Here is a 27,001-nt window from a genome sequence, read left to right on the forward strand (position 1 = left end):
TTAAATTTTTAAAATTTATTTTACATACCAACCACAGTTTCCCCTCCCTCCTCTCGTTCTGTTCCTTCCCTCCTTTCTACCCCCGACTCCACTCCTCAGAAAGGGTAAGGCCTCCCATGGGTGTCAACAACGCATGGCATATCAAGTTGAGGCAAGACTAAGCTCCTCCCCACTGCATCAAGGTTGAGCGAGGCATCCCACCATAGAGAATAGGTTCCTAAGAGCCAGCTCATGCTACTAGGGGTCCCACAAACAGACCAAGCTACACTCATGTCACCCATATGCAAAGGGCCTTGGTCAGTCCCATGCAGGCTCCCTAGCTGTCAGTCTAGAGTCCTTGAGCTCCCACGAGCTCGGGTCAGCTGTCTCAGCGGATTTCCCTGTCGTGATCTTGACCCCACTTTTCTTATATAATTCTTCCTCCCTCTCTTCAACCAGACTCCCTGAGCTCCGCCCAATGCATGGCTGTGGATCTCTGCATCTGCTTCCATCAGGTGTCCTGAGTTTGATCTCATCACCATGAGCCCAAGGGCCGAGTGCGGTGTCTCCTTCACTAGAACCCCATAATCTCTTCTCATCCCTGAGCCACCGTTCATCAGTGTCTGTGATGGTTTCTGCTTCCCTACCTACAGAAAGCTTCCTGGGAAGGAGGCCAATGTGCAGTGCTGAAGAAAGCTTGTGGACTTTGAGAAGGAGCAAAGCCTTTTGAAAGAGAGGCCTGGATTCCCCTTCCTACTCACTCACTGAGGAGAGTAAGCAGCGCTTCTCAACTCAAAGCGACAAGAGCACAGGATGCTGAGGATTTTCTGAAGTCTCATGTGAATGTTTCCAGTGTTGTGATCATCCAATCTCAGTCTTTTCACACTACAGCACAACCACTTCAATGAGCTATTGCAGCTCAAGTGAGAATATTCCCCAACTCAGCAAAGCATGTCTTTCCTGTTCTCCCAACAAAATTAAGGCAGAGCTGTAATTCTGAAAGGTTAATTATGAATGGGTCAAAGAAGTTATGTTTTTCCTTAACAGGACTTCATTCACAATAGAAGATTATAGCTTGGTGTCTTCCATTACACTGCTTGTTAATATAGAATTACCAAGTCAAAACAGATATGCATGAATTGTGCATACACATAGTGATCAAGACTGGAGAATCTTGTTCACTACTACTTTCTTCCATGCCCACAAGATTATTCATAGTTATCCAAAGCATTTATGAGAAAGAAAAAAAAAGAAAATGGTTTAAAGCCTAGGGAGTGAAAACGATGTCAAGGAGAGGTGTCACTGGAATAATACTTAAGGACAACAGGGGAGGGGCTTGGGGGAATGGCTCCCAACGGGAAATGTAGTACTGCTGCTGTAACAGGTGTTTTGATGACTTCTTCTGGTACCTGAGAGATCCTTTGCAACAGGAACATGAACAATGACACAGCCCACTGGGCAGGCCTTCATCAGCTCAGAAACAAGTCTTGCCCTCCTCCCCCGTCCCTTTTCTACAGAGCTAGGGCTGGGTCATAATCTACTGTAGCTCGGGTCCCAGTCACTGTCTCTGGTGTCCAGTCCAGCTGCTGCTGGAGATGCTGACCCCCTGGGTTTTCCTTCTGTCTTTTGCTTGGGTTTGTAAGTTGACTTCGCTCCTTTTCCCCTTTTATTATTTTTGTGTACTGAGCCAACTGGGAATAACAATGACTTGCAAATCTCTGCTTTCTCTCCCTCACTTTTCAGATGGAGATTCCTGGATATCTCAGGACCAGCTGTCCTTTACCCGAAGACCCAACAAGACGGTGCACATAAGCTGCAAGCTCTCTGGGGTCCCCCTTCAGAACACCATTGTGCACTGGTACCAACTGAAAGAAGGGGAGCCCCTGAAACGAATCTTCTATGGCTCAGCCAAGGCTTACATACAAGACAAGCCCAACTCCCGCTTGGAAACAGATGAGAAGAGTGATGGCACCTTTTACCTGATAATCAACAATGTTATCACCACAGATGAGGCCACATACTACTGTGCGTGCTGGGATCTCACGGTGTCTCATCATCTGAAGGAACCTGTAAGAAAACCTTCTTATCACTGCTCCTCAGCTGCACTCACAGTCCCTAAACCACTGAGGACCCTCAGGGCTCACATTCACAGGTTCATAGGTATTGGGACTGGGTGGGTCCTTGGGACTCCTTTTCTTCAGAGCTGTCACTGCAAATGAGGAAGCCAGAGCCTAGAAAAGGTCATTGGCTTGTCCCAAGCACAGTGACCAGGAGAGGCAGCTACAGCCCTGTTTTCATCTCCACCCAGTCCCTTTCCCTGTTTCTCCTATGGGCACTACTAAAATAAATTTCTTTTAGCATGATTATATTTCATTCAAAGGGACACAGTGACAAATAATTGTGGAATCCCTATACCATTAGACCCCCTAATCTTGGCTGGCTGATATAAGTCAAGTATGACATTACCACACAACTGGAAGGGAGATGGAGGTAAATGACAGCTGTGCCCCATCCTCCTCATCCCTATGCTATTCATTCTCCCATGGCTACCTGTCCATCTTCATTCCTGCAACTTTCTCTTGGTTCTGAAGTCTCAGTACCTGGAAGAGCTTCTGTGGCATAAATAGGGTATGAAAGGCACAGAGAATAACTTCTTTATGAGTATATTTATAAAGTCTTTGCCAGTTCTGGAAGGACTGGTTGATATAAAGCCTATATTTCCTACACTACACTGTGAAACCGTGGACCTCTCATAGCTGAGGCCATGAGTTTGATTCAGATTTGGTGGCCCTGGCCTGATACCTGTCTTTTTTCAGAGATACAGGCTGTTTATGTCCAACATCCTGTGACTTTTACCTAAAGAATAAGAACAACAGCAACAAAACCCATGCAACTGTGTTCTAGGCAAATGATTCTCTGCAGATGTCTCAGTAGCAGCCAAATAAAGTGATTCCAATTCCAGCCTGGACCCCAATGTCCAAAATATTAGCTATTTCTTCTCAAACCTGGTTCCTATGTCCTCTATGGCAAAGATGCACACATGTAGTGAAGAGGACAACATGTTTGGGGGTTTGTTTTGCTTTGTCTTTTTTTTTTCTCCTTTTTAAAATTTATTATATTTGTGTTTTAATTTTACATATCAGCCATGGGTTCCCCTGTCCTCCCCACTCCCACCCCCAGCCCCACCGTCCCCCTAGCCCCTCCCCTCCATTCCCATCTTCTCCAGGACCAAGACACCCCTGCGGATTCATTTAAACCTGGTGGATTCAGTACAGGCAGGTCCGGTCTCCTCCTTCCAGGCTGAGCAAAGTGTCCCTGTGTAAGCCCAAGGTTCCAAACAGCCAGCTCATGCACTAAGGACAGATCTGGGTCCCACTGCCTGGATGCCTCCCAAACAGTTCAAGCTATTCAATTGTCTCACTTATCCAGAAGGCCTGCTCCAGCTGGGGGCTCCACGGCCTTTGGTTCATAATTCATGTGCTTCCAGTCATTTGGCTATTTGTCCCTGTGCTTTTCCAATCTTGGGTTGTTTTGTCTTTTAGCTTACACATGCTTTGCCTCCTCAAGTTAAGGAAAAAAAATAGCAAGAAAATTCAATTCATATTTTAAAAATATTTCTTTTTTATGTATGCATGTTTGCTTGTGTGTATCCATTTGTTTGTGTGTATGTCTGTGTTTACATGTGTTTTTATATGGAGATATGAATGTGAAGCCTGTGGAGGCCAGAGAGGTTGCCTAATCCCATAGAGCTAGAATTACAGGTAGTCATAAGCAGCCTGACTGGGTACTGGGAACTAAACTCAGATTCTTTGCAAGACGATTAAGGGCTCCTAACCACTGAGGCATCTCGTCAGCCCTGACCCAACTCCTCTGAACTTTCCTATAACATGAGGTTTGAAAGGTGACAGGACTCTGGGAACTGTGCTTTCACCTGTTAGAAACACAAGCACAGTTGGACTAAAGTCTGACACTCCTGAAACTGTGGTGGTACTCAGGATAGAGTCATGATCAAAACTGTGGGTCCAATGAGACAACTGCAAATGACCTCTAACTCTAGCCTCTATGTCTACACTGCCTGGTAATAGGTAGCCATGACAATGATAACTACATAACCCTGATTCAGTTGGTAAAGACCAAATGTCTACATGGATGCTGCAGTCTCCTTATACAATAGAAAAACAAAGGAAATCAAGTAGCATGTTATGTGTATGGACTTTCAAGTCAATCTAGATTCAGTTGTTGTGGATAATATGAGCATCAGACCACTCGAATCCCTGAGCAGTGAGATTTCATATGGCACACTGCCCACCATTCTAAGTCTCAGTCATTACATAAATTTCCTATTCCACAGACAACTAGCAGAACTGTAACTAGAAATTAAATTCTAGAATAATTCTTAGATGAAACACATGGAATATCATTCACATTAAGCACTGATCTTCATAAATTTTAAAGAGCTTGCAGAACTTTTTTCTCAACACTTTTATTTAAATTTACTCTTTTAAAAATTTTTTTTAGTTAATTAATTTTTTCCCAGCCTGATTACAGTTTCCCCTCCCTCCCTCCTCTTGTCCAAGCCCCTCCCCGCAAAGTCCTCTCTTCCCCAACCCACCCAATCCACCAGAGCTTGAATGGGACTGACCTAGGTACTCTGCACATATGTCAGTGTGCAGCTTGGTCTTTTTGTGGGTCTCCTAACAGTGGGAGCAGGGGCTGTCTTTGACTCTGTTACCTGCTTTTGGTAACCTTTCCTCCTACTGGGTTGCCTCATCCAGACTCAATAGGAGAGGAGGTGCCTAGTCCTACTACAGTTTAATAGACCATGGCTGACTGCTATACATAGGATGCCTGCCCTTTTCTGAAGAGAAAGGAGGAGGAGTGGATTGGGTGGGTTGGGGAAGAGAGGTGAAGCGTCTTTAATGGCAATTGGGCCAGGCAACAATCTCCAAGTATAGCATAATATCATTAGGAATCATTTCCTTGACTATTTTTTTAATGCCAGTCACATTTGGGGTTGTATCTTATGTCTCTGGTTAAATTCATTCTTTAACTGAAATATGCAGCTCAAATCTGTAAATATCCAGGTAGTAGTATGTAATTAAAAAAATACATTCATTCAATATGTAACATTCAAATCAAGGCAAACATACACATTTCTTAAACTCTTTATTATTTCTTCATGGTAAAATACCCAAATCTCATCTCATTAAAAAAAAATACACTGTTCATTATCTATGGCCACCCTAATGTTTGCTTGGGTCACCCTAAAACGCACTGGTAGCATTACTTTTACAATTTGTGTATCAACTATCCCTCTATTTTTTATTTACTGTGGTAGTCCACATGATTCTCACAAAGTACACTCAGCATTGTAGATGTTCATTTTAGAAGCAGATCCTCTGACATGGACCAGGCATAGACCCCGAGCTGGCTCCAGCCACCTCATTCTTCCCACTCCATCAGTGTAGTGCAAAGCAGCTGAATAAAATGAATTGAATAAAGCCTGGAGTCTTTAACCTTGAACTTACATCCCAGCTCACTTTGAAGCCTCTATTTCTCAGTGTCCCATCTGACATCTATTGGTCATAACAACTTACAGATGCAGCTGAAAGAGGTTTATGTATGGGTGATGGTACATGGCAGATTCTCTTTATGAATTCTCTGCCTGCTCACTACCAAAAGCCCAGAATCTGTACCTGTCATCCTAGAATAGAGAGAAAGGAAACTTTAGAGCTGAGCTGACTATAAATCTCCACAAAAATGCCTGTTACAAGTCCTTATACAGTACAGACAAATATTTCATATTTGTCACAAAGAGCCATGGGCTCCACCTGGCATGTTTGCCTGTGAGAACTCCATATACAGAGTTTCTATAACACATGTAGGGCATGTCACATGTTCAGTATGAACAAAGCCCTCACAGACTAGATGATAATCAAATGCAGAAAGAAGACAGGTAGTGCAAATCACTACGAGGAAGCATCTGCTCTGTGTGCTATGGCCTGTCCTCTTTCAAATAGTGACCTTTGGAATGAATAAAGAGACAGACCAATGCTTTCTCATGACTGCTTTTCCATACAGGGTACATCTGCTGTTACATAGTGATGTAATGTGTGTGGGGTTACAATGATACAGACTAAGAATGTGAGTGTTGTAGAAGATCTTCTTATCTCTAGAACATGTCAGGTATTACGTTTATTTTTCTTAAAACAATGTTACACCCATTTGTTTATTTACTGGGAGTCTCTTCAAATTGCTCAAATACAAATTTTATTAAAACTGAGAATTTTCAGAAAATGACCCAATGCAAAAAAAACAAATGTTACTATTGTGTTTAAGAAGGCAATCAAACCATGAAATATGGTATTATTTTAATCACAAAACAATTTGTCTGAAATTTCTCAACTATTAAAGTTGTCATTTTCAAACTTGAAAAAGCAATATAAAGCTTTTCATGACTACATTCAAACTTGAGTTTTATAATGCTTCATTTGCTCATCATTTACATATTTTTTATTCAATCCTTGCTTTGAATTAGAATTTAAATTGCTTTCACTAGGCATCTCAAGATTTAGGTGAGTGAGTGTGTGTGTGTGTGTGTGTGTGTGTGTGTGTGTAATAAAGTGGAGTGAGAAGGGAAATTACTGATGGCTATGCAGAAGTCTAACTTGTTTTTGTATGTTACTAAACATAAATCAGACTGGCAAGATGGCTCAGGAAATAAAGGAGCTTGCTGCCAAGCCTGCTGACTTGAGGTCAGTCTTTAGGATCCACATGATGGAAGGAGAGAACTGACTCCCAAGAGTTGTCCTTGGGACATATGAGCTCCATATTTACACACACACATTAAATGTGAAAATATACAAATTGTCTGTGCCTGATGTTTCACATTAGTTTTAAAAGAAACAAACCATTTTTGAGCACCTACCACACTGGAGGATCTATTCTAGAAACATCCTTTCATTTAAACCTTACAGAGTCCTGAAATTTGGATCCCATCATCTCGGTGAAGACACCTGAACCTTGAGAATTGAATGTGTTCAAGGCCCTATCACCAAGAGTAGAAGCACTGCATCTGATGCTCATCTTTAGGTCTAACTGCTTTTTGGCCATCAATTTCAACGTTCTAATGCAGTCATCTGATTTCTTACATGAAGACCTTCATACTTTGCTAAGCCTCTCAGAGTTCATCACACTGGCCAAATGCTACTCCTCACTGCCAGCAGCAATGCCTTCTGCTGCCTTGTTTCTCTCACCTTCCAGCTGTATCCTCCCTACTTGTGCGTTTATACTCTAGGAGTAACATGCCACTCTTCTCCTTCAGAGCCTTCAGTAAGTCTTGCTTGACTTTTCTCCTAGAAACATTGTTTGAAAATACTGTAAACTACAATTTCCCACACTGTATTTCTTAAATAACACAATTGCTCTCCTATTCTTCTACCTAGTGAGTGCAATCTGCTTTATTATATTTGTTCTAATATACTCAAAGCATTGTAAATTTCAATTTAATTTTGAACCTATCTTACACGGAAGTTAAATTTTTTAATATTTCTAAAGGATAATCATTGGCTAATGGTAGACACATAGTCAATCTCACTTTAATTTTGCAATGCTATATTATGCTTCATTGTATATTTGCTGCGACAGGATCTCCTGTAACTCAGACTGTCTTTGAACTATGTAGCTGAGGATGACTTTGAACTCCTGATGCTCCTGCCTCTACTTCCTGAGTGAGAGGATGATAAACTTGAGCCATTGCCCTTGGCTTCTGCCATTCGTTCTTTGTACCCCCCCTTAACCTCAATTTCTCTTCCTTCCTCCGTTTTCACTACTTTCATTTTTCATTTCAGGCCATTTTCCCCTTCTCACTTCGCCAATGAAAGAAACCATGCTGTGTGTCCCCATGACACTGACTTATTTCACAAAAAGTGGTTATCTCTAATGCCATATTTTTCCTACAAATCATGCGACTTAAGATATCTTTATAACTGATGCATATACACATCAAATTTTTCTTTATCCACAGGCTGATCCCATAAATCAACTATTGTGACTAGTTTAGCAATGAACACAAATGTGCAGATATCTCCATAGTAAGCTGATTTTGTTTGTTTGTTTTTGTTTTTTGAGACAGGGTTTCTCTGTGTGGCTTTGTGCCTTTCCTGGAACTCACTTGGCAGCCCAGGCTGGCCTCAAACTCACAGAGATCCTCCTGGCTCTGCCTTCCGAGTGCTGGGATTAAAGGCATGCACCACCACCGCCTGACAGTAATCTGATTTTAATGCTTTGGGGGCATTTATACAGAAATAGAATAGTTGGATCATATTGAAGTTCTACTTTTATTTTCTAATGAACTTCCATGCTGACTTTCAAAGTGGCTCAAGTGTTCTATAATGGGTGCTTATACCTCCTTCTAAGTAATTTTTGGGTTTGTTGACTCTGTTCTTGATGGAAGCCATTCTCACTATGAGAGGATGTAATTTTTATTCCGTCTTCACTGGTGACTACATTTTAACTACTTATTGGCCATTTAGACTTCATCATTTAGGAAATGTCTGCATTTCATTGACCATTGTTGATTGGACTGAGCAGTGTGTGTTTCTGTTATTCAACTTTTTGAATTCTTTATATATCCTAGATACTAATCATTTGTCAGATTAATATTTGGCAGAAACTTTCTCCCATTTGGTAGGCTGTCTCTTCACTCTGTTGGTTATTATTTCTCTAATTAAGCCTTTTAATTAGATCCAGTCCCATTAATCAAAACTTGTTTTTGTTCTCTGAGCTATTTAGAGTCCTCTAGAGAAAGTAACTTCTATGTCCAGAGTGAGAATTGATTGTCCTCACTTTTAATAAGAATACTGGAGACCAAGAGAAGTGAAAATGAAACAATTTTATTTACAACACTGCAAAGCTAAGTATCAGCCTAGATTGGCAGGCTTCTCACTGAATGCAGAGAAGAATATGTAAAAACTGGACACATGACTCTTCATCTTCTTTTTGATAATCAGGAAGATATACTCATATATTGTCTAGATCTTAAGTTTTCTCAATAACTTTGAAAATGAACCATCAGGTGTTATTTCTAACATTGTTCCCCCGTTTTCTTCTATTGATTTCAAGTTTCAGCATCTTCCATTAAGGCCTTCTTCAACCCATTTCAGGTTGACTTTTTGGAGAGAGTGAGAAATAAGGATCTAGTTTCAGGTTCCTACATGGAGTACCCACTTTCCCTAGCACTACTTATTAAGGAGACTGCCTGTTCACCTTCATTGAATATAACAGTTGTATTAAATGAGCTTATTTCTGGGTCCTCTATTCTATTCCGTTGCTCCACATGACTAATCTATGTGCTGGTACCACATCGGGCTGTTTTTTCTCTCTATTGGCCTGGAGTCTGGTAACATTAGATATTGTGATGCTTACACTTGGTCTTCTTGCTTAGGCTTACTTTGGCATTCAAAGTCTGGTGTGTTTTCATATAATTTAATGGTTGTTCTTTCTACTTCTATGATGAATATCTCTGCAATTTGATGGACATTTAATTAAATGTATGTATCATTTTAAAAAATCATTTATTTTACATTTTATATGAACAGATGTTTTGCTTGAATATATGTATGTATGTGTACCATGTGCATACCTGGTGCCCATAAAGCAGAAGATGATGTTGAGTCCCCTGGAACTGCAGTAACAGACAGTTGTGAATGATCATGTGGTGTGGATTCTTGGAATTTAACCCGGGTCCTCTGAAAGAGAAGTCACTGATTTTATCCAATGAGTCATTTTTCCATCTCCTGCATATTACTTTTAATAATGTAGGCATTTAAACAATATTTATTCTGGTTATCTATGAACATAGAAAGTCTTTCCATCTTCAACTGCCTTCTCTTAATTTCTTTCTTGATGACTTTATAGTTTTCACTATGGTTTCAACTATATTTATATTTTGAACATCCATATATTGTTTGACCATTTCTATGAAATTTTTTAGTTTCACTATTTCATGATTCTTGCATCAATATTATATTGTGACATTAGTCAAATGTCTTCTTTACTGTTTTTTAATTAATTTGTTTTCACAGAACTTGAGATGAACATAGAGTCATATGCAAGTATTATACCATAAAGCCATATCCATAGCCCTCTATTTATTTTTTATTTTTGAGGCAGAGTCTCATTACATTGCCTAGAGTCACTTTGAACCCACACTGTAGCCTAAGTTGGCTTTAAATTTGTGATCCTTCAGCCTGAGCCTCCTAATTAGCTAGGATTATAGCCACCAGTCCTAGTTGAGAATTCTTTTAGTTTTTAATGTTCATGAATCTTCACAGAATCTTTAATATGCTTATTTATCCAAATTCTAGCACCTTCACTTTAGAATAAACAAAGCAAACTACTATAGTAGTTCAGATTGAAATTGTAGCCAGTTTAAATATGAATTTAGGAGGTACTAGCTTCCTGATAAGTATAGATTTTTCTCTATCAATGTGTTTCTTTATGTATTCAGATTTTAATGGACAATTACTAAAACTTGATATTGCCGTTTTCATATAGTCTTTATATTTTTCTGGTTTCTTTTTTGTTTACTTTTGAGATTGTAATTTCATTACATTTCCCCTTCCCTTTCTTCCCTACAAACCCTTTAATATATTCCGTTCAGCTCTCCTTCAAATTCATGGCCTCTTTTTTTATTAATTGTTATTCCATGCATATATGTCTTGTATATACATATATTTTTCTAAATATAACCTGCTAAGTCCATATGGTGTTACTTGTATGTATCTTTTCAGAGCTGACTGTTTGGCACTGGACAGTCAATTGATGTGCTCCTTCCTGAGGAGGACCACCTTTCCCACTCCCAGCTTTACTCAGTTTCCTGCAGTTTTTAGTGTAGGGTTGAGACCTTTTGGGCTTTCCCCCATCCAGTTTAGTCTGTTCATTAGTGTCATCCTTGTTCATCTCACATTTGGTATTCATGTTGGTAAGACCTTATGAATAGAGCTTCTGTTGTTACTAGGAGACACAGTCTTACAACAAATGCACTGATCCTCTGACTCCTACAATCTTTCTGCCCCCTTTCCCTAATATACCACAAGCCAGAGGTTTATCCTTTGGGATTATGTCCCTTAACTCTCTATTTTGACTGCTTTTTATTTTCTCCATCTGTTGTAAAGAGAAGTTTCCTTGACAAAGGGTAAAGATTACACTTACCTGTGGGTATAAGGACAAATGTTTATAGATTGTTGTTAGTGATTATACTGTTTTAGTAAATTAGTAGTTATAGAGTCCCAATAACATGACTTTATTACTATTAAATAGTTAGCTAGGTCTCCAGTACCAGGCATGGTAGACCTCTTGTTGAGAGGTCTTAAGTCCAATTAGAGAGCTGTTGGTTCAAGGTATGTTTGACTATTTTTTACAAATGCAATGAACAATTTATAATATTAATTTTTACATTTATTTTATGTGTGTATGCATATATGTGTGGATGTGCACATGCCAAGGGATACATGCAGAGATTGGAAGACAATTTAAGAGAGTTGGTCCTTTCCTTGCACCATGTGAGTTCCGGAAATCAAGCTCAGATCACTGGGTTTGGCAATAAGTGCATTTACCTACTGAGCCATTTTGTCATCCCTCATTACTCACTCTTTTGTGTTTTATATTAGTTTATGTCTCCATAAATATAGACACATCTTCAGACTGCTGATAATTCTCCTCTTGGCCTTGGAACAAAGACTAATAGTAAAGAACAGAGACTGAGACTTGTCATGCTGTGTAAAGTCCAAAGGGTAAGCAACTGTTCTGAGTAATAGAAAATTGGAATCGTCAATTAAAATAATATTTGTAATCGATCAATAAACTAATAAATCATTAAAATTTTATGATACTTTACAGATGTAATTTTATCTAGCCATCTTCTCTATTCTAATAAGGCATTACAGATTACATTTTTCATTAGCATGGCTACAATAATGGTTCTTGAATGGCAACTAATAATGGCAGCTTTATGAACATACATAATTTGGGTCACATTTTTCAAAGAGCTTCCTCTTTTCAGAAGTATTTCGCCTCTTCCTAAGAAGAAACATGAGTGCATGTGAGAACAGAAAACACATTCCTTTGATGCAAACACTGAGCAGTTTCAACACAACTGAACTCCTGGAAATTAAAAACAAAACAGTTCTTAGAATATTTTCCCTAGTTACTTGGAAAAAAAAACAAAAAACAATTGGTGGACCAGTTAGCCCAGTTCTCTTCTTCCGCAATTGTACCCTTCCTATTCTCTGTTATCACTGCCTCCAGAGAAAACAATGTATGAAGTTAGTTTGTGAAGAAACTTACAAGTTACCAGATATCACACAATTTATATTCAACAGATTTCTAAGGAACCCAGATCAGTTTATCACAACATATTTTTAAAAGGTATATATTTTTTTTAAGATTTAATGTACATTTATTCTTAACACGTGGAATATATAGTGTAAAGATTTCATACTGAATAAATGATATTCATTAAGCCAAAAAAGGAAAAAAAGGAGGAATTTACATCAAGTTTTTAGCTACATTGTTGAAATACAAATATGCAGATTTTATCACTGAAAAAATCTCAAATTGTGTTTCTTCATCAGAAGCTCCAACTGAACCTAGAACTTTTTCACACCTCGATTAGAAAGGAAACGAAACAAAACAAAAACCCAGAAAAAATAAACTATAAGTTGATTGGCTGCTGAGACAGCAAGGACTTTTTGAAGGTATAGATTTTTGTAGAAGCTGTGAGCACTGTGATAGCTCAGGCTGGAGCAAGATATTTGCAGAAGGAACTAAGCTCATAGTAATACCTTCTGGTAAGTAATTTTTTTCTGCTTTATTCTAGTGATAGAAAGTATATAAATATGATTATATAAAAAGACAAAAAACTACTATGAGATACTGTATCTGACTATAATGTTCTTAACCTGAGTCATTTTTCAGGCCTGATTATTAGATATGACAGTAAAAACTACTTTGTAAATGGTTTCTTCTTTCCATCCAGAAAAAAACAAAACTCTGTATATAGAATAGTGGAAGTCATTCTGAGGATCATGTGCATAGACTAACTAGTATAAATTATTGTTTCAGGATATTGTTGTAAAATGTCTTTTAAGTGAGTCCTCAAAATGGAGTTTGTTTGTTTGTTTTTTTCTGTTTTGAAATACAACTAGTGCTACATTCTCCAGACAAACTGGAAAACCATTATTATTGATTTTGATGATAGTAAATTGCTGTAGAACATTAGTAAAGGACCTTCTTATTTCTCTGACTCCTTGTAGGGTAGGTTGTGACAAGTCACAATTTATGTCACTCTGATTCTTGAAATATTATCTGGATATTTCTATTACAATTTGTAGTTTAGAAAAGCCACATCTGTCCCAGGTCCATGTAAAAGGCTCTTCATAGATTTATATCTTTATTTGATCATTATTTCCCTCTAGGAAGCTTAGGATTGTAATACTGTCAAAAATTTTTGTTTTCTGCACCTTGACTTTTTATAATAACACATTAGTTGTTTAATTATTAGTAACTATGCCCAAATACATGATTATTGTTTTTATTTCTCTCTGAAAATTTCTCTCTGAAAAAGAAATATCAGTTAACTCTAAATTGCATTCTAGGCTAAGAACTGATTTATAACTAACAACCCTTTAAGGGAGGAAATCTGGAAATATCTGGAAAATCTTGAAAAAATGAAATAAAACTTGTCAACTTGTGTGAACTTGACACAAGCTTCAAGGCAGAGTGTGCTAAGTCCTTAGACTCCTGGTTACACTTAGAGCTTCTGTGGCTTTGCTTGAGTACTGTCTCTATTTAATACCAACAGAGCCAATTTTATATATTCATATAAATAGTAACAAAAATATTATCAGGATTTTACATGTTCACAAGCTAAATTTCAGATGTTGAGTATTAGATGCAAATTCGTCCAAGAGTTCCACCCTGACACAAGAGCCCATGCCTACAGGAACATTTTCTTTATATTCTGCTGAGTAGAGAAGGGAGAGAGGCAAGGGTGCAGATGCTGCATGCTCCAGCCTCAGCATCCTCAGCATCCTGAGAATGGTTCCTGGTTTGACCCTGATGTCCAGAGAGGTCAGGCTATTTGTCCACATCTGAGGAAGCCATGTTCTTCCTATTCTGGCATAGGAGACATGAGTAAAGAGTTTAGAATAATTGAAGAATGCAATTTTATGTTCAGAGGTTAAAATAAAATATAGTACAACGCCTGTTTTACTGACAAATAAAGAAGCATGACAATTTTCAAATGCGGTAAATTTTCCACTGTAAAATTAGAGAAGTAGTTGGGGAGGCGATTTGGTGTGTGCAGTGCTTGTGGCATAAATTCGAGGTCCTGAGTTTCAATCCCCAGAGTCAGTCTAAAAGTCCACATGTGCTCCTAAGGTAAGGCAGGACACTGGGGCAGCAATAGCTCCAGAAGGCCACAGGCCCACTACACGGGAATCTAGAATAGTAAATAACAAGGAGATCTTGTCTGAAACAAGCGGAAGGTGAGGACTGAAGCAAGGCTGCTTCTGACTACCACATTCAGGCAAGTGTGTGCCTGAATCCACACAAAGGAATTTGCAGGTTTCATGTATACACACCATATACACACAGAAAGAAAGATAAAAGGAAATTGGGGAAAAATTATTTCAAAGCACATCTCCTTCAGAAGGAAAATGGATATTTAGTGGATATTGTCTCCAACATTCATTTTGAGAAATGAAAAGTGCCCATTAAACAAACCTACTGATACTGCAACTAAATCATAAAATTTGATGTCACACACACACACACCGGGACTCAGTCTATGAGGTCAGGTAGATAACAGTATCCTAAAATGGCTTTGAAGACCAGCCCCTCTGATATTTCTTCATTAGATTTTCAAGAAAGAGCCAAGCCAGTAACTGCAAAATAGCGAATTGTACCCAAACTTTCAGTAAAAGATCTGATTCCCATGTGTTGTGCTTCTGAATGGAGCACACGCATTGTTTTAACATCAGAAACGAAGTGTTCCATACACTGGCATACACTTTAGGCTTAATCACATCTCCCTTTGCTATCCTAGAGCAGCAGGTTTCTTGTGATGGAGGATTTGGGAGCCCGGGTATACTATAGAAAAGTAGACTGTAGATGACAGGCTCTCCTCTTTTGACCTAGATTTAATTGCAAACCAAACCCTCCATTTCTATGACTAATAGCAAAGTTTGTCCCCATGGAATGACAATGTTTTGTTCCAGCACAAGTTGTAGCAAATTAAGTTGTTGTTGCTAGCAGTCATTTATTTTAGTTTCATTGTGGTAGTGAGGCTGAATTGATTTTCAGTAACAGATAGGTTTTATAAAAAATAAAGCAGCTAAAACTTAGAAGTTGTTTGACTTGCTCAATCTCAGAACTCGTTATGACTCGTCAAGTCAGGACCAAAGCCTCATCCTTGTAAGAATTCCAGACCATTATCTTCTCCCTGTTATCTGAAGAATCAAGGACTCTAAACTAATATAGTAGTTTTGATATGGGTTGAGTCACTGTGGAGTTGCTCCATTGGTAGAGGAATGTATTGTGTTGTCATAGGTGGGTATTGAATGAATATGTTTTTAAAGAAATTGAGGGAAGGTAAAGCATGGCCATAGTGGAGTGGAGGTGATAAAGTTTAGAAAGAAGAGGGCTATGAAAAAGATTTTCTGAAGCACTCTCCAGGAAATTGCAATTACCAATGTTGATGCTGAAGAACACTGTGCAAACACCCTAGTAATGCTTGAAGATATTCAGACTTCTGTAAAACATTCATATGTAGTGTATGGAAGCCATTATTAAATCATTTGACACCAATGTGGAGTTTATTATTACAAAGAAGTCTACGAGTCAGGCAGTGCTGGCGCATGCCTTTAATCCCAGCACTTGGGAGGCAGAGGCAGGTGGGTCTTTGTGAGTTCAAGGCCAGCTTGGTCTACAAAGCAAGTTCCAGGACAGCCAGGACTGCAACACAGAGATAACCTGCTCAAAACAAACAAACAAACAAACAAACAAACACCCCAAAACAAAAACAGACCAAAAAACAAACAAGTCTGTGATGGACTCAATAGACAGTTGCCTTCCCTTTTTTCTAGGTCCAGTGCACATGAACCAGTCTGGGCTTTGAACTCAGACTTGGGTCTCTGGCTTCGCCACTTATTCCTAGAGATCATGGGAGATTCTATGCTGAGTTCCTAACAAGTAAGACAGATGAGGGTATGAGAACAGCAAGATTATGTGAAATCTGAAGTCGATAATATGAATAAAGCATGTGGTACATTGTCCAAAAAATAACAGACACAAAAACCATGGAGAAGATTGTCTCCACCATGAAGAGGTGATTTTCTGTCATTATAGCCAATAACATTTATTATACACCTAAGTTTTCTGGGAGGTGCAACTGGACTTCCAACTGCTAAAAATGGAAGTTAATCTTCATATTTATTTACATTCATAAAATTCTCATCTGGAAGAATTTGCTTTTCTCTAGCAAGCTATTTCATCATTTGATAAGAAACATGACTCTAAATATGTTTTTAAAGGATTTTTATTGCTAGCCATATGGCAGTGGCACATGCCTTTAATCCCAGCACTCAGGCGGCAGAGGCAGGGTGATCTCCATGAGTTCAAAGCTAGCCTGGTCTACAGAGCGAGTTCCAGAACAGCCAGGGATACACAACTACACAAAGAAACCCTTTATCAAAAAAAAAAAAAACACACAAAAAGAAGGATTTTTATTGTTAACCAATAAAATTTTTAGTAGAAGTTGTAAAATGCTGTTTTGTTTCTAATTTTATGAAGTATTTTTTTTATTTCTGAGAAATTTATCATGAGGATTGTATTAACATTCTTTCCACCTCACCCTCTTCCTCTTTGAACTCTCCCAACTCCCTGCCAAATTTATGACTCTTCCATAACTATTGTTATATAAATATATATGCTCACATAAATGTATATAAATACAACCTGCTAAATCCATTTAGCATTATATATGTGTGTGTGTGTGTGTGTGTGTGTGTGTGTGTGTGTGTGTGTGTTTATTTCTAACCACTTGGGATTACATGACCTATCTGGAGCCCATCCCTATAGAACACTGATTCTCCTTCTCTTAGCATCCATTCATTGTGTGTAGCTAATCTAGGAGTCTGGCCTTGTGAGATTTCCCCCACCCATGCTTGAATGTCAACTGGTGTTGTAACTGTGAACATCTTGTTTAGGTGACCATATTGTTAAGATTTCATGGATGCAAGTTCTTGTCATATATAGAAGGCACTATCTAAAGAGAAGCCCCAGTCCTATGGCTCTACAATTTTTCTGCTTCCTCTTCCACATAGATCTCTGACCCTTGAGGGAATAGGCTGGATTTCAACATCCCCATTTAGCACTGAGTGTTCCAAAGTCTCTCACTCTGAACATTGTCCAGTTGTGAGTCTCTGTATTAATTGCTATTTCAAGAAGAAACATCTCTGATAAGGGTTGAGTAATGTACTGGTCAATGGGTATAGCAATATGTCATTAGCAGTCATTTTATTGCCATGGTCCATTAGCAGAATTATAGGAGTGTAATTTTTCCTGGTTTGTGACTTATCTAGTCTCAGGTGTTGGTCTCTTTAGCAGCATCAGGTATGAGTTACATCTCATGGAGTGCACCTTAATCCAATAAAAAAAATGATTGATTACTCAATAAATTGTTCTATAGTTTCACCATTATATCTGGCAAGCAGGTTACTATTTTAGGCAGTAGGGTTTCTCCTCTAGTATCACACAGAGTACCTTCTAGTACCATGAACACTAGTCAGAAGGGGTGAAGCTTTTAGCTGGCTCAGTTTCTCCACCTTTAATGATAAAAGTAAGTAATTTCTTCAGCAACAGGGCCGTAGCACCAGGTTATGGAGAGTAACCAGTAGCTTTGGGAATATCTTGTGATGTTTGAGGTAGGGGTCTGTAGGACCCCTTTGACCAATGCTCACTAAAATATAACTCATTCCTGGCACTAGAGGATTTGTTTGGTGGCATAAGACTTCTTGTGGAGGCATTCTCTCCCTGTGTTAGTTGTTACTACCCATATTAGTGTTAGTTGTTCATACCCACATTCCCTCCTTTACTCTGCCTTCCCATGCCCCTCTCTATTTAATCCTATTCTAGATTCCCCTTTATCTCTTTATAGCATTATATTCTATTTCTCCTTCTTTGGAAGACCCCCTCTCTCCCTGACCTCTTCTTACTAGGAACTTATCTGTTGAGATAACTCAGATTGAAGCATCTTAATTCAACATACTAGGGATAATTCGGAGGTACAGCTACATGCCCAACTCCAAAACCTGGGGTGGTAAAACGCTTTCTAAAAGTAGAGATCAACTAGGATATCCCCTGAGAACTTTAAAATTGAGAAGGGGATCTGTAATTGCAGCTAGCAGATCTACTTGATGGATTGTAATATACACATGGAAGGATATTCCCATTACATAAGGGACTGCATAGAGTTACGAAGAAAAATTGAAAAACTTCCTGACATCTATTCCACTGAGCTATAAAAAAGCAGGGCACATTATAGAGTCAGCTAAATAAGCAGTGGGTTGTACTAAATTTCCAGAGAACAAAGTAACAAAGGATTGGGAGGGGAAGCATATTAGAAATGACAAGAAACCTTTATCTGTACAATGACCATTGAAGTAATTCAGTCTCCTTCCCTCCCATCCATCCACTCAGATGAACGCATGCTTCACTCTGAGAAAACAAAGGTGGTGTGAAGAAATAAATTGTTCTTAACCATTCAATGTTTGTATTTATGCAATAATTATTTTGAGTGACTGGATTTAGTGGTGCATATCTGTAATCCTAGCACTTGGGAGGCAGAGGCAGGAAGATCAGGATCGGGCAGATTAGGAGGAGGCCATCTACAGGTACACAGAAAGTTTGATACTACATTGGGCTATGTCTCAACAATAATAACTACTATCCTCATTATTTTCACCTTTATTAATTTTCCATTTTGTCTTACAGACAAAAACCTTGATGCAGACATTTCCCCCAAGCCTACCATTTTTCTTCCTTCTGTTGCTGAAACAAATCTCCATAAGGCTGGAACATACCTTTGTCTCCTTGAAAAATTCTTCCCTGACATTATAAGAGTATACTGGAAAGAAAAGGATGGTGATAAGATCCTGGAATCCCAGGAAGGGAATACACTGAAGACTAATGACACATACATGAAATTTAGCTGGCTTACTGTGACTGAAAAGTCAATGTATAAAGAACACAGATGTATTGTCAAACATGAGAACAACAAAAAAGGAGTTGATCAAGAGATTTCCTTTCCTCCAATAAAGAAAGGTATGTGCATATGTCCTTTTAAATAGAGCTTTCTAGAAAATGTGTTCAAAAATACCCAGATTTTCTATGATGTATTAATATAAACTAACATAAGACCTTTAACAGGGCCATTGCAATTATTTTACACTGTACTTTACCAAAGTACTAAGATGGCAGAGGCTTTAGAAGAAAAGGTGAAAATTTGGCTTAAGCTTTTCTGCATCTTGTTATTATCCAAAGTATCCAGATCTGATTTTCTTTTTTCTTTTCTTTTCTCTCTTCCTTTCTTCCTTTCTTCCTTCCTTCTTTCTTTCCTTCCTTCCTTCCTTCCTTTCTTTCTTTTCTTCCTCTTTCTTTCTTTCTTTCTTTCTTTCTTTCTTTCTTTCTTTCTTTCTTTCTTTCTCTTTCTTTCTCTCTTCCTTCCTTCCTTCCTTCCTTCCTTCCTCCATTTATTTATTATTTTTCCTTTTAAGTAATTGTTAGTTGTATTAAAACAAATGACACATTAAAGCAACAGGCAGCTAAGTACATGATAAATGCTAAAACTGAGTTTCCACTTCTGATGACTTAATTAGGAATGTTCTACCATGCAAGCAAAGTCATTTACTTTTATCTTATTGTGTACAAAGTTCAGTTCCAAGACACTGATGCCTTAGAAACTGGTGCCTTACTTAACAAAATATTCAAATTAAAGAGCCAAACCTTATCACAAAAAAGGATTGAACTTAGCAGCCTTGAAATTTTCAGATTTTTGTTTTGTTGTATGTATCACTGTCATGTAGAATATCATAGTTAAAGATGGAATGAGGATACTGTTTGCAAGCATGCTTCATAATTAATGCATTTCTTGACATTTCAATGCATTTCAGAAAGCTCATATATGGGGCCTATACAGGAACATTGGTGGATAGACCAGGATTAGTTAAGTGTCCCAACATGGAAGGGGTGTACAGTGAAGAATGCATACTCTTTTCAATTTATTCAGAATAATTCAGATGCAAGACCCCAAAGGATCCCCTTGATTCAGTGAGGAACATAGCTGCACATCCAGACAGAGTGTTGAATGTGCAGCAGGCCTATTTTCTGGTCTTGCAATTCATTGTGTGTCATAACTGCTGGCATTGGACAATAGTCCCAAGGCCCCAGGACCTTCTGAACCTGTGAGGAATGAGCACATATAAAACCTATGAGCCTCTTGCTGGTCACTGTCCGGGTTTCTCCTCTGGGATCCCTAGTCACTACAATGATCAATGAACTTTGAGCAGTTGCTTTGGGAAGGTACTTGATTTGGAAAGATATGGCTGTTTTTCTTTGAAGACTGTTTTAGACAGTTTACTATATTTTATAGGGTAAAAAGGGAAAAATATTCTTTTTGAATTTCTGCTTCTCTGTATATAGAAACATAACAAGTGAATGATGTGTATTGTTACATGTGGATATATGCATGCTCACATAGAGAGAGCTGTCAAATAATGTGCATCTTAATTAACAAATTCTTGTTTTCATTTCTTATAGTTGCTGAGCCTACAACTTGTTGGCATGAAAATGGTAGGTTTTAGTATCTTTGCCTTTGTATCACATTATAGCACTTTTTCTTTTATACATAACAATGTTTGAATTGCCTTGCATCAATTTAGAAATATCTAAATGTCTGGGCATTACAGAATAGACAGTGATATTTACAGCTAATGTGTCACCACACAGACATCACAGCAACATGGTGAACTACTAACTCAAATATAAGTGTACTTTAATGTGGGGTACAGTGATGTACTCTAAACTATTTTAACAAAGTAATTTATTGACTCATATGTCTATTATTTTTAACCACCAAAGCAAGCATAATAAAAGTTAAGTATAGGTTTTAAAAGTCATCCAGTTACTCACTATTACTGGCAATGATAGATTTAGACAAACTGACTTCAAAATTCAATTCCTCTCTTAGTGGTTCTTTTGTGAATAGTGAGTGTTGTTTCAGGTTTGGGTGAGGAGAGCTGTTGATGCAAATCCTCAGAAATTAGTACCTATTACTCCCTCCTCAGTAACATGTGCTATGCTGTCAAAAAAGCACGTGGAACTAATTAAAGAACTCTTTCAGATGTCCCTGTGCTGCAGCTTCAGTTCACGAGCACCTCTGCCTACTACACCTACCTCCTCCTGCTCCTCAAGAGTGTGATCTACTTGGCCATGGTCAGCTTCTTTCTGTTGAGAAGAGCAGCTCTCTGCGGCAATAAGAAGAGGTCCTAAGGAAGTGAATGGTGGTACAAGTCAGCTACTTTCCATCCTTTACTGTCAAAATGTGCCTTATGGGGGTCCAGCTGGATTTCCTTGCTAACATTGACCTCTGTAAAGCCACATGTATATCATTCTGTCACTGCATAAAAGTTTTCAAACTTTTATAAGCAATTTGAGCAGCTTAACTCTAACTGAGCACACCTCCCTTCTGATTCCATCCTCAATAGTCCCCTCCCCCAAGAGCCTAAAGCATCACAGCTCTAATATACATAGTTTGCAGCTTCTACCTATGGTCCTTGTTGCCTTTGAACTAGCTAACTTCTTGAAAGCCTCCACTCCAGACAACCAGAAAAGCCTTCTTTACTATTTGAATTCTTGTCTTATATTTCATATTAGAGATAATAAATTTTGTTTTAAAATCAGAAGTCTATTTATGTCAATCTTTACTTCAATTTTAATAACCCTGAAAGACACGGTATGACAAATGAGCCATGACATCCAATGACAGTTGGTAACAAGAGTCCAAAATCATATTTCAAATCCTGGTCCAGAGTCTGTGGTTATGACATTTCTTGGGGCAGTAGGTGTAAGAGGAACTACAGGCAATTGAAAAAAAGTCATGTCACTGCTCTTAAAGGCCATCAGACTTGGTATCATTTGGTTTTAGGCTTTCAACTGGTAGTGAGCAAATATCTAACATGACTCAGACTGTGTGTGCTCAGCTCTGTGCATATGTTTCACAGCATATGTTTTCAGATCCTCAGACTGCTCCCTGAAAGCTACCAGAACTTCAGGGAGGAGAAGTGATGGAGGAGAGTGACCTCAGATACTGAACTCCCAGTACCACAGCTTCCCTCTGTGAAATGAAGTGAAAATAGTCTATCCCCTAGGGCTTTGTGTGTTGGGTAAATTAGTAACAGAAGTACAAGCAAGTCCTTGAGGGCCCTGGAATAGGCCCTTGACCCTGCCTTAGAGATAGTAGATACCACACTCTCACACAAAGGCACCAATAGTGAATTCTATTCTCCATGGGAAGAGTGGCAGAGTGCAATAGGTTCATGTCTTATACTACACACCAAGCACCAAGCAACCCCTGGTCTTCTAACAGCCCTTTGAAATAGACACATTTATGGGCCACAGTTTAAAGATTGGAGAGTTAGCCTCACTACTAAAGGTCGCTGTTTTGAAGCAGTACTAGTAATTTAAAGCCAGATTTCCTCTGATCTCCCATGTGTGTGTGAGGGGGGTGGGTGGAATGGAGAGATAACACCAATGTTCTACAGATCCCATATCTTTCAGTAATAATATTAAGTCAAAACAACCCACAAAGTATAAAAACAACCATTATTTCCTTAATAAAGTTAGTGATAATTTTCTAAGGACTTGTGAGTTCATCACTTTATTCCTCATGATTACTCCAGGCTGCTGGCTTTCTCACTCACCCTTCCTCTCGCCAGAAGTGTGATCTACTGTAGAATAATAATAATTGTGCCACTTGCTCTAAGTAAGAACAGCCATTCTGCTCTCCATTGAGCATTTGTCTTTGGTTTGAAACTGCTCTTCTAGGGAGAGCACTGACACAGTGGGATGTGAGTCTCAGGCATGGTAGATCCCTTAATGGTGCTGTGTGGATGTGAGTAGCATCGTGAGATTCTAGTTCATCCATAGACTGAATCACTTTTAGAAGATTCTGGGAATCTAGGTAATTTTTGATGCAGGAATGAGGTTATGCAACTTCCTTGGTCCATGACTTTTATCACAAAACAAAACCTCAAGCAAGTAACTACCCGATTTTGTGGGAGAACCCTGAACCAGGAGCCTCATTTCACAGATAGAATACTGGCTACTTTGTCTGGTTTTTATCTTATTTTACTTTTTTGGGTTTTTTTTTTTTGTTTTGTTTTGTTTTTTGTTTGTTTGTTTGTTTTTGCTATATAAGCTTCTCTTTTGAATGACAAAACTTGTATATATTTATGGAATCCTATGTAATGTTTGAGTCCACACACATATTAAATATTCTTTAAATCAGGGTAAACATAGCTTTTTCCTAAAATATCCACTCATTATTTCTATGGCATGAGAATATTCAAAAGTCTTTTCCATTGCCTTTTGAGATACATATCATATTATTATTTTCTAATGTTTTAGTTCCACACTAAAATTTATGCATCCTTAGAATAAGGCATAAAGTTAAGTAACTCAGGGTTTGCATGCAAAGTAACAACCCAAGTGGTTGACATCTGATTGATGGTGGAAATCACGGATGTCACAGTATTCTCCAGCAGTGGATTAAATATGCACCTCCTCAAGTAAGCATCACAAATACAGAGTAAGGTAGACAGAACATCTCTGTTCCGTACAAGGGGAAGCTGTGGCAGGGAGAACTGTGGGGTCTCCTAAGACTCCACAGAGAATAGCAGAACTTGGATCTCAGCTGGCTGGTGTGAGCAGTTCTGCTCTTACCTAGTACAGCATTTGCTTGTAGGATGGAAATAGGCTATTCTTCAAGAAAACCCTCTTTTGCTATTAGGCTCAGAGTAAATGAAGGGAATAATCTCTTTTCACACCCCCATGTCCTCAAGTTAGAGCTCATAGTTTTAACTTAAAATGAAAAGGTTTCAGGTTTGTATAATCAACTTCAGTTTCTGTGAAACCAAGCAGAAGTTCCCACGGGGGAAAAAACAAACAAGAACAGCCAGGCTCAAGAAGGTGAAATTTAATTTATATCTCCTCCCTGATGCTCCCAAGCTGACTGGACTCTTCAGACCCAGTTCCTGGCAGCTAAACAGAGACACGGCTATGTCTGCTCAAGGAAACAGATGCCATGGCTGGAAACAGACCATCAGCAAGAGCGTTGTAGGGCTGATATCACTGGCCAATAGCACCAGGCAGTGTCTCATGTGGTGTCAAACCTCTTAGCACCCTCCTGCTGGGGTCCACCTGGGCAGCCTGGAGCCTCAGCAGTGTGCAGAGAGTGCTGGGGATAGGGAGATGGAGAGACAATATCCTGTGTCTAGTAGCAGTTTTATTTCTCAAGCTTCTTTTGTTTACCTTCTCTGTCAATGTGGTTGCTTCCTGGAAAATGGGTAAACTCAAACCACCACTGTTTGGGGCAGCACACGATGAGGTTAAGGTGTTAGAAGACAAAATAGGAGCAGTTAAACCACAGCCAGATCTGCTCGCTTTCAAAAGACCACAGCTACTGGAGAGAAAACCTCCAACTCCACATAGTGGAAGAGGCCCTGAAACTCGGTCTCTGTACTGATGGAGGCTGAGCTTATTGCGATTGGTGCTCACAGAGCTCAGTTGCTGTGAGGATTGGGATCTGGTTCCCAGAACTGTGTAGACCCTCTTTCCAAGGAAGAAACAGAGAAAGAGAGATGTAGCCCCAGGATAATTTTAATATTCCACCAAGGGTCTGTTCTTTTCTCCAACGCTTGATTTAAGTTTACAAGTAGTATTTTTTGTGGGGTTTTTGTTTGTCTGTTTGTTTTTTTTGCTTCATTTTCTTAGTGGAAAACAAAAAGGAATAAGGCTGTGTCTTGAGCGAAGTAGTATAGGAAAATGAAGATGTGGACAAGAACAATGTACTGTAGGAAGTCACAGAATGCCTTGAGGTCAGCTGTGTTAAAGCCATCCACTAAATAGTAGTTCCACCTCAGGAGGAAAATGTTATCAGAATCACCTGAGAAAGGCTTAGTTGAAAATATTGACATACATATCAAGTAAATGAGAAAGTAGACTCAGAAATGTTCAGAAATATGAACACAGAAAAAAAATCTCTCCAATCTTTGTTGCACAGGCTGGGCACAGAGTGGGCAGCAGGTACTTAGTCTCATTTGTCCAGTCCCAGGGAAAGCATATGTATAGATGGAATACTAGCTTTCACAGCCTGCTGTCATGGAACATTTGAACCAGATACTGTGATAACCTTGTGTAATCAGAGTCAACTTCCTCATAAGGCTGGATGATGCCTTCTAAGAGGATTAGCTTCATCTATTGTCTCTGCACAACAGTCTCTGGAGCAAGCACTCACCTCAGCTTAAGTTGGTAAGATGATATCTTGCTTAACCATAGCTGTGGGCTTGGAGTATGTGCAGCTCTATTACTGAGACAGGAAATTGTCACAGAGTTAGTCCCACCTAGTTTCTGAGGTCCTGTCCCAAGACAAACACTAGAGTTTCCTCCACTCTTTTTACCATGAGTAGCCCTTGGCTGCACCCCAGCCTCCCTGCCAGCCTCCCTGTGGTACTGCTACTGTGGGCATACACTCAGAACAGCATGGATGCAGGACTAGATCTGCATAGAAACCGTTTCCACCCAAACCTGCAGCATGACTGCTGTGTACAATTAACCTTTCTAGAAAGACACAGCCAATGGTGGAAACTCACAGTGTGCTTCTCTGGGAAGCAAAAGATGAATTTCACATCTGGAAAAATAGTTCATGGTGTAAATTAGTTCCTTTTTATTCAGACTAGTAAAAGATGCAGGAAATTGATAGCAGCGCTTTCCTGGGACTCTTGTTTTCCAAATAATAGAACTTAGAAAACTGCAGGACACATCACAGAAAGACATGGTTTTACATTTAAAACAATATAAAGTGGCAACATTTTACATTATTCTCAATCTTTCTTTATCCCTATTTCATATTTCTAATACTTCATGCCAAATAAATTATACCAAGATAAATATAGCTAATCATTTGATATGCTGAATTTATTGCATGATAAAATTATATAAAGTGCATGGGCATGAGTTTAAAATAATAAGGGTTATAAAATATTTTAAAAGGAATACTAGAGGAATTTGAGGTTCAAAACCGAATCTTTGATTCTTTAAAAGGGCATTTCACTTACCATGAAAGTGTTATTTCAATACATTAGGAAATCTTCCAAGTCCAGGGAAATACAAGATTATCAGTTACTCACTATCAAGTCAGACTGAGTTTCACCAAACAGACAAAGAATGATGGCTTGACCTGAAGACCACAGGTAGGAACTGACTGTGAGTGGAGGTGGGGCAAATGTCCATGAGATATCGCCAAGAAGAAATTCATTAGCTTGCCAACAAAGCCATCCGTGAACAGACATCACCATTTTCCTGTCTCTGGAAGACCCCATTCCTATCTGCAGTCTTGTTCCCTTTATCTATCTTATCCTATAAAAGTTATAAAGTACCCCCCCAAAATCTATTATATAACCATATTCAGACACTGACAGAATCAAAACACACATTCCAGGGGACAACTGATTTCTCTGACTCAGCACATTTCCTGTTCTCAACTAAATAAATAAAAGCATCAAAATCTTAAGTTATCTGTATAATCAAATATGTAAAGTATTCTGTCAAGGATGAAGCACACATCGCTATAAATGCTTTCATGAGTTTAATAATGATGCCCTTGTTTCTTGAGTAAGGCTTA

At 38.8% G+C, this 27,001-nt stretch overlaps 2 gene segments (V, D, J or C); both read left to right on the top strand.

Annotated features, from left to right (window-relative positions):
- Positions 1-1,574: 1,574 nt before the first annotated feature.
- LOC118584619 lies at positions 1,575-2,198 on the top strand. The segment is given in 2 exon segments: positions 1,575-1,617; positions 1,723-2,198. Coding segments are annotated over 2 exon segments (519 nt in total).
- A 4,984-nt stretch (positions 2,199-7,182) lies between these two features.
- On the top strand, positions 7,183-21,591 carry LOC118584620. The segment is given in 6 exon segments: positions 7,183-7,311; positions 11,673-11,774; positions 12,722-12,830; positions 19,036-19,365; positions 20,860-20,892; positions 21,443-21,591. Coding segments are annotated over 6 exon segments (852 nt in total).
- Positions 21,592-27,001: the final 5,410 nt, after the last annotated feature.

Source organism: Onychomys torridus, chromosome 5 (assembly GCF_903995425.1).
Source record: "Onychomys torridus chromosome 5, mOncTor1.1, whole genome shotgun sequence".
Classification (NCBI taxonomy): domain Eukaryota; kingdom Metazoa; phylum Chordata; class Mammalia; order Rodentia; family Cricetidae; genus Onychomys; species Onychomys torridus.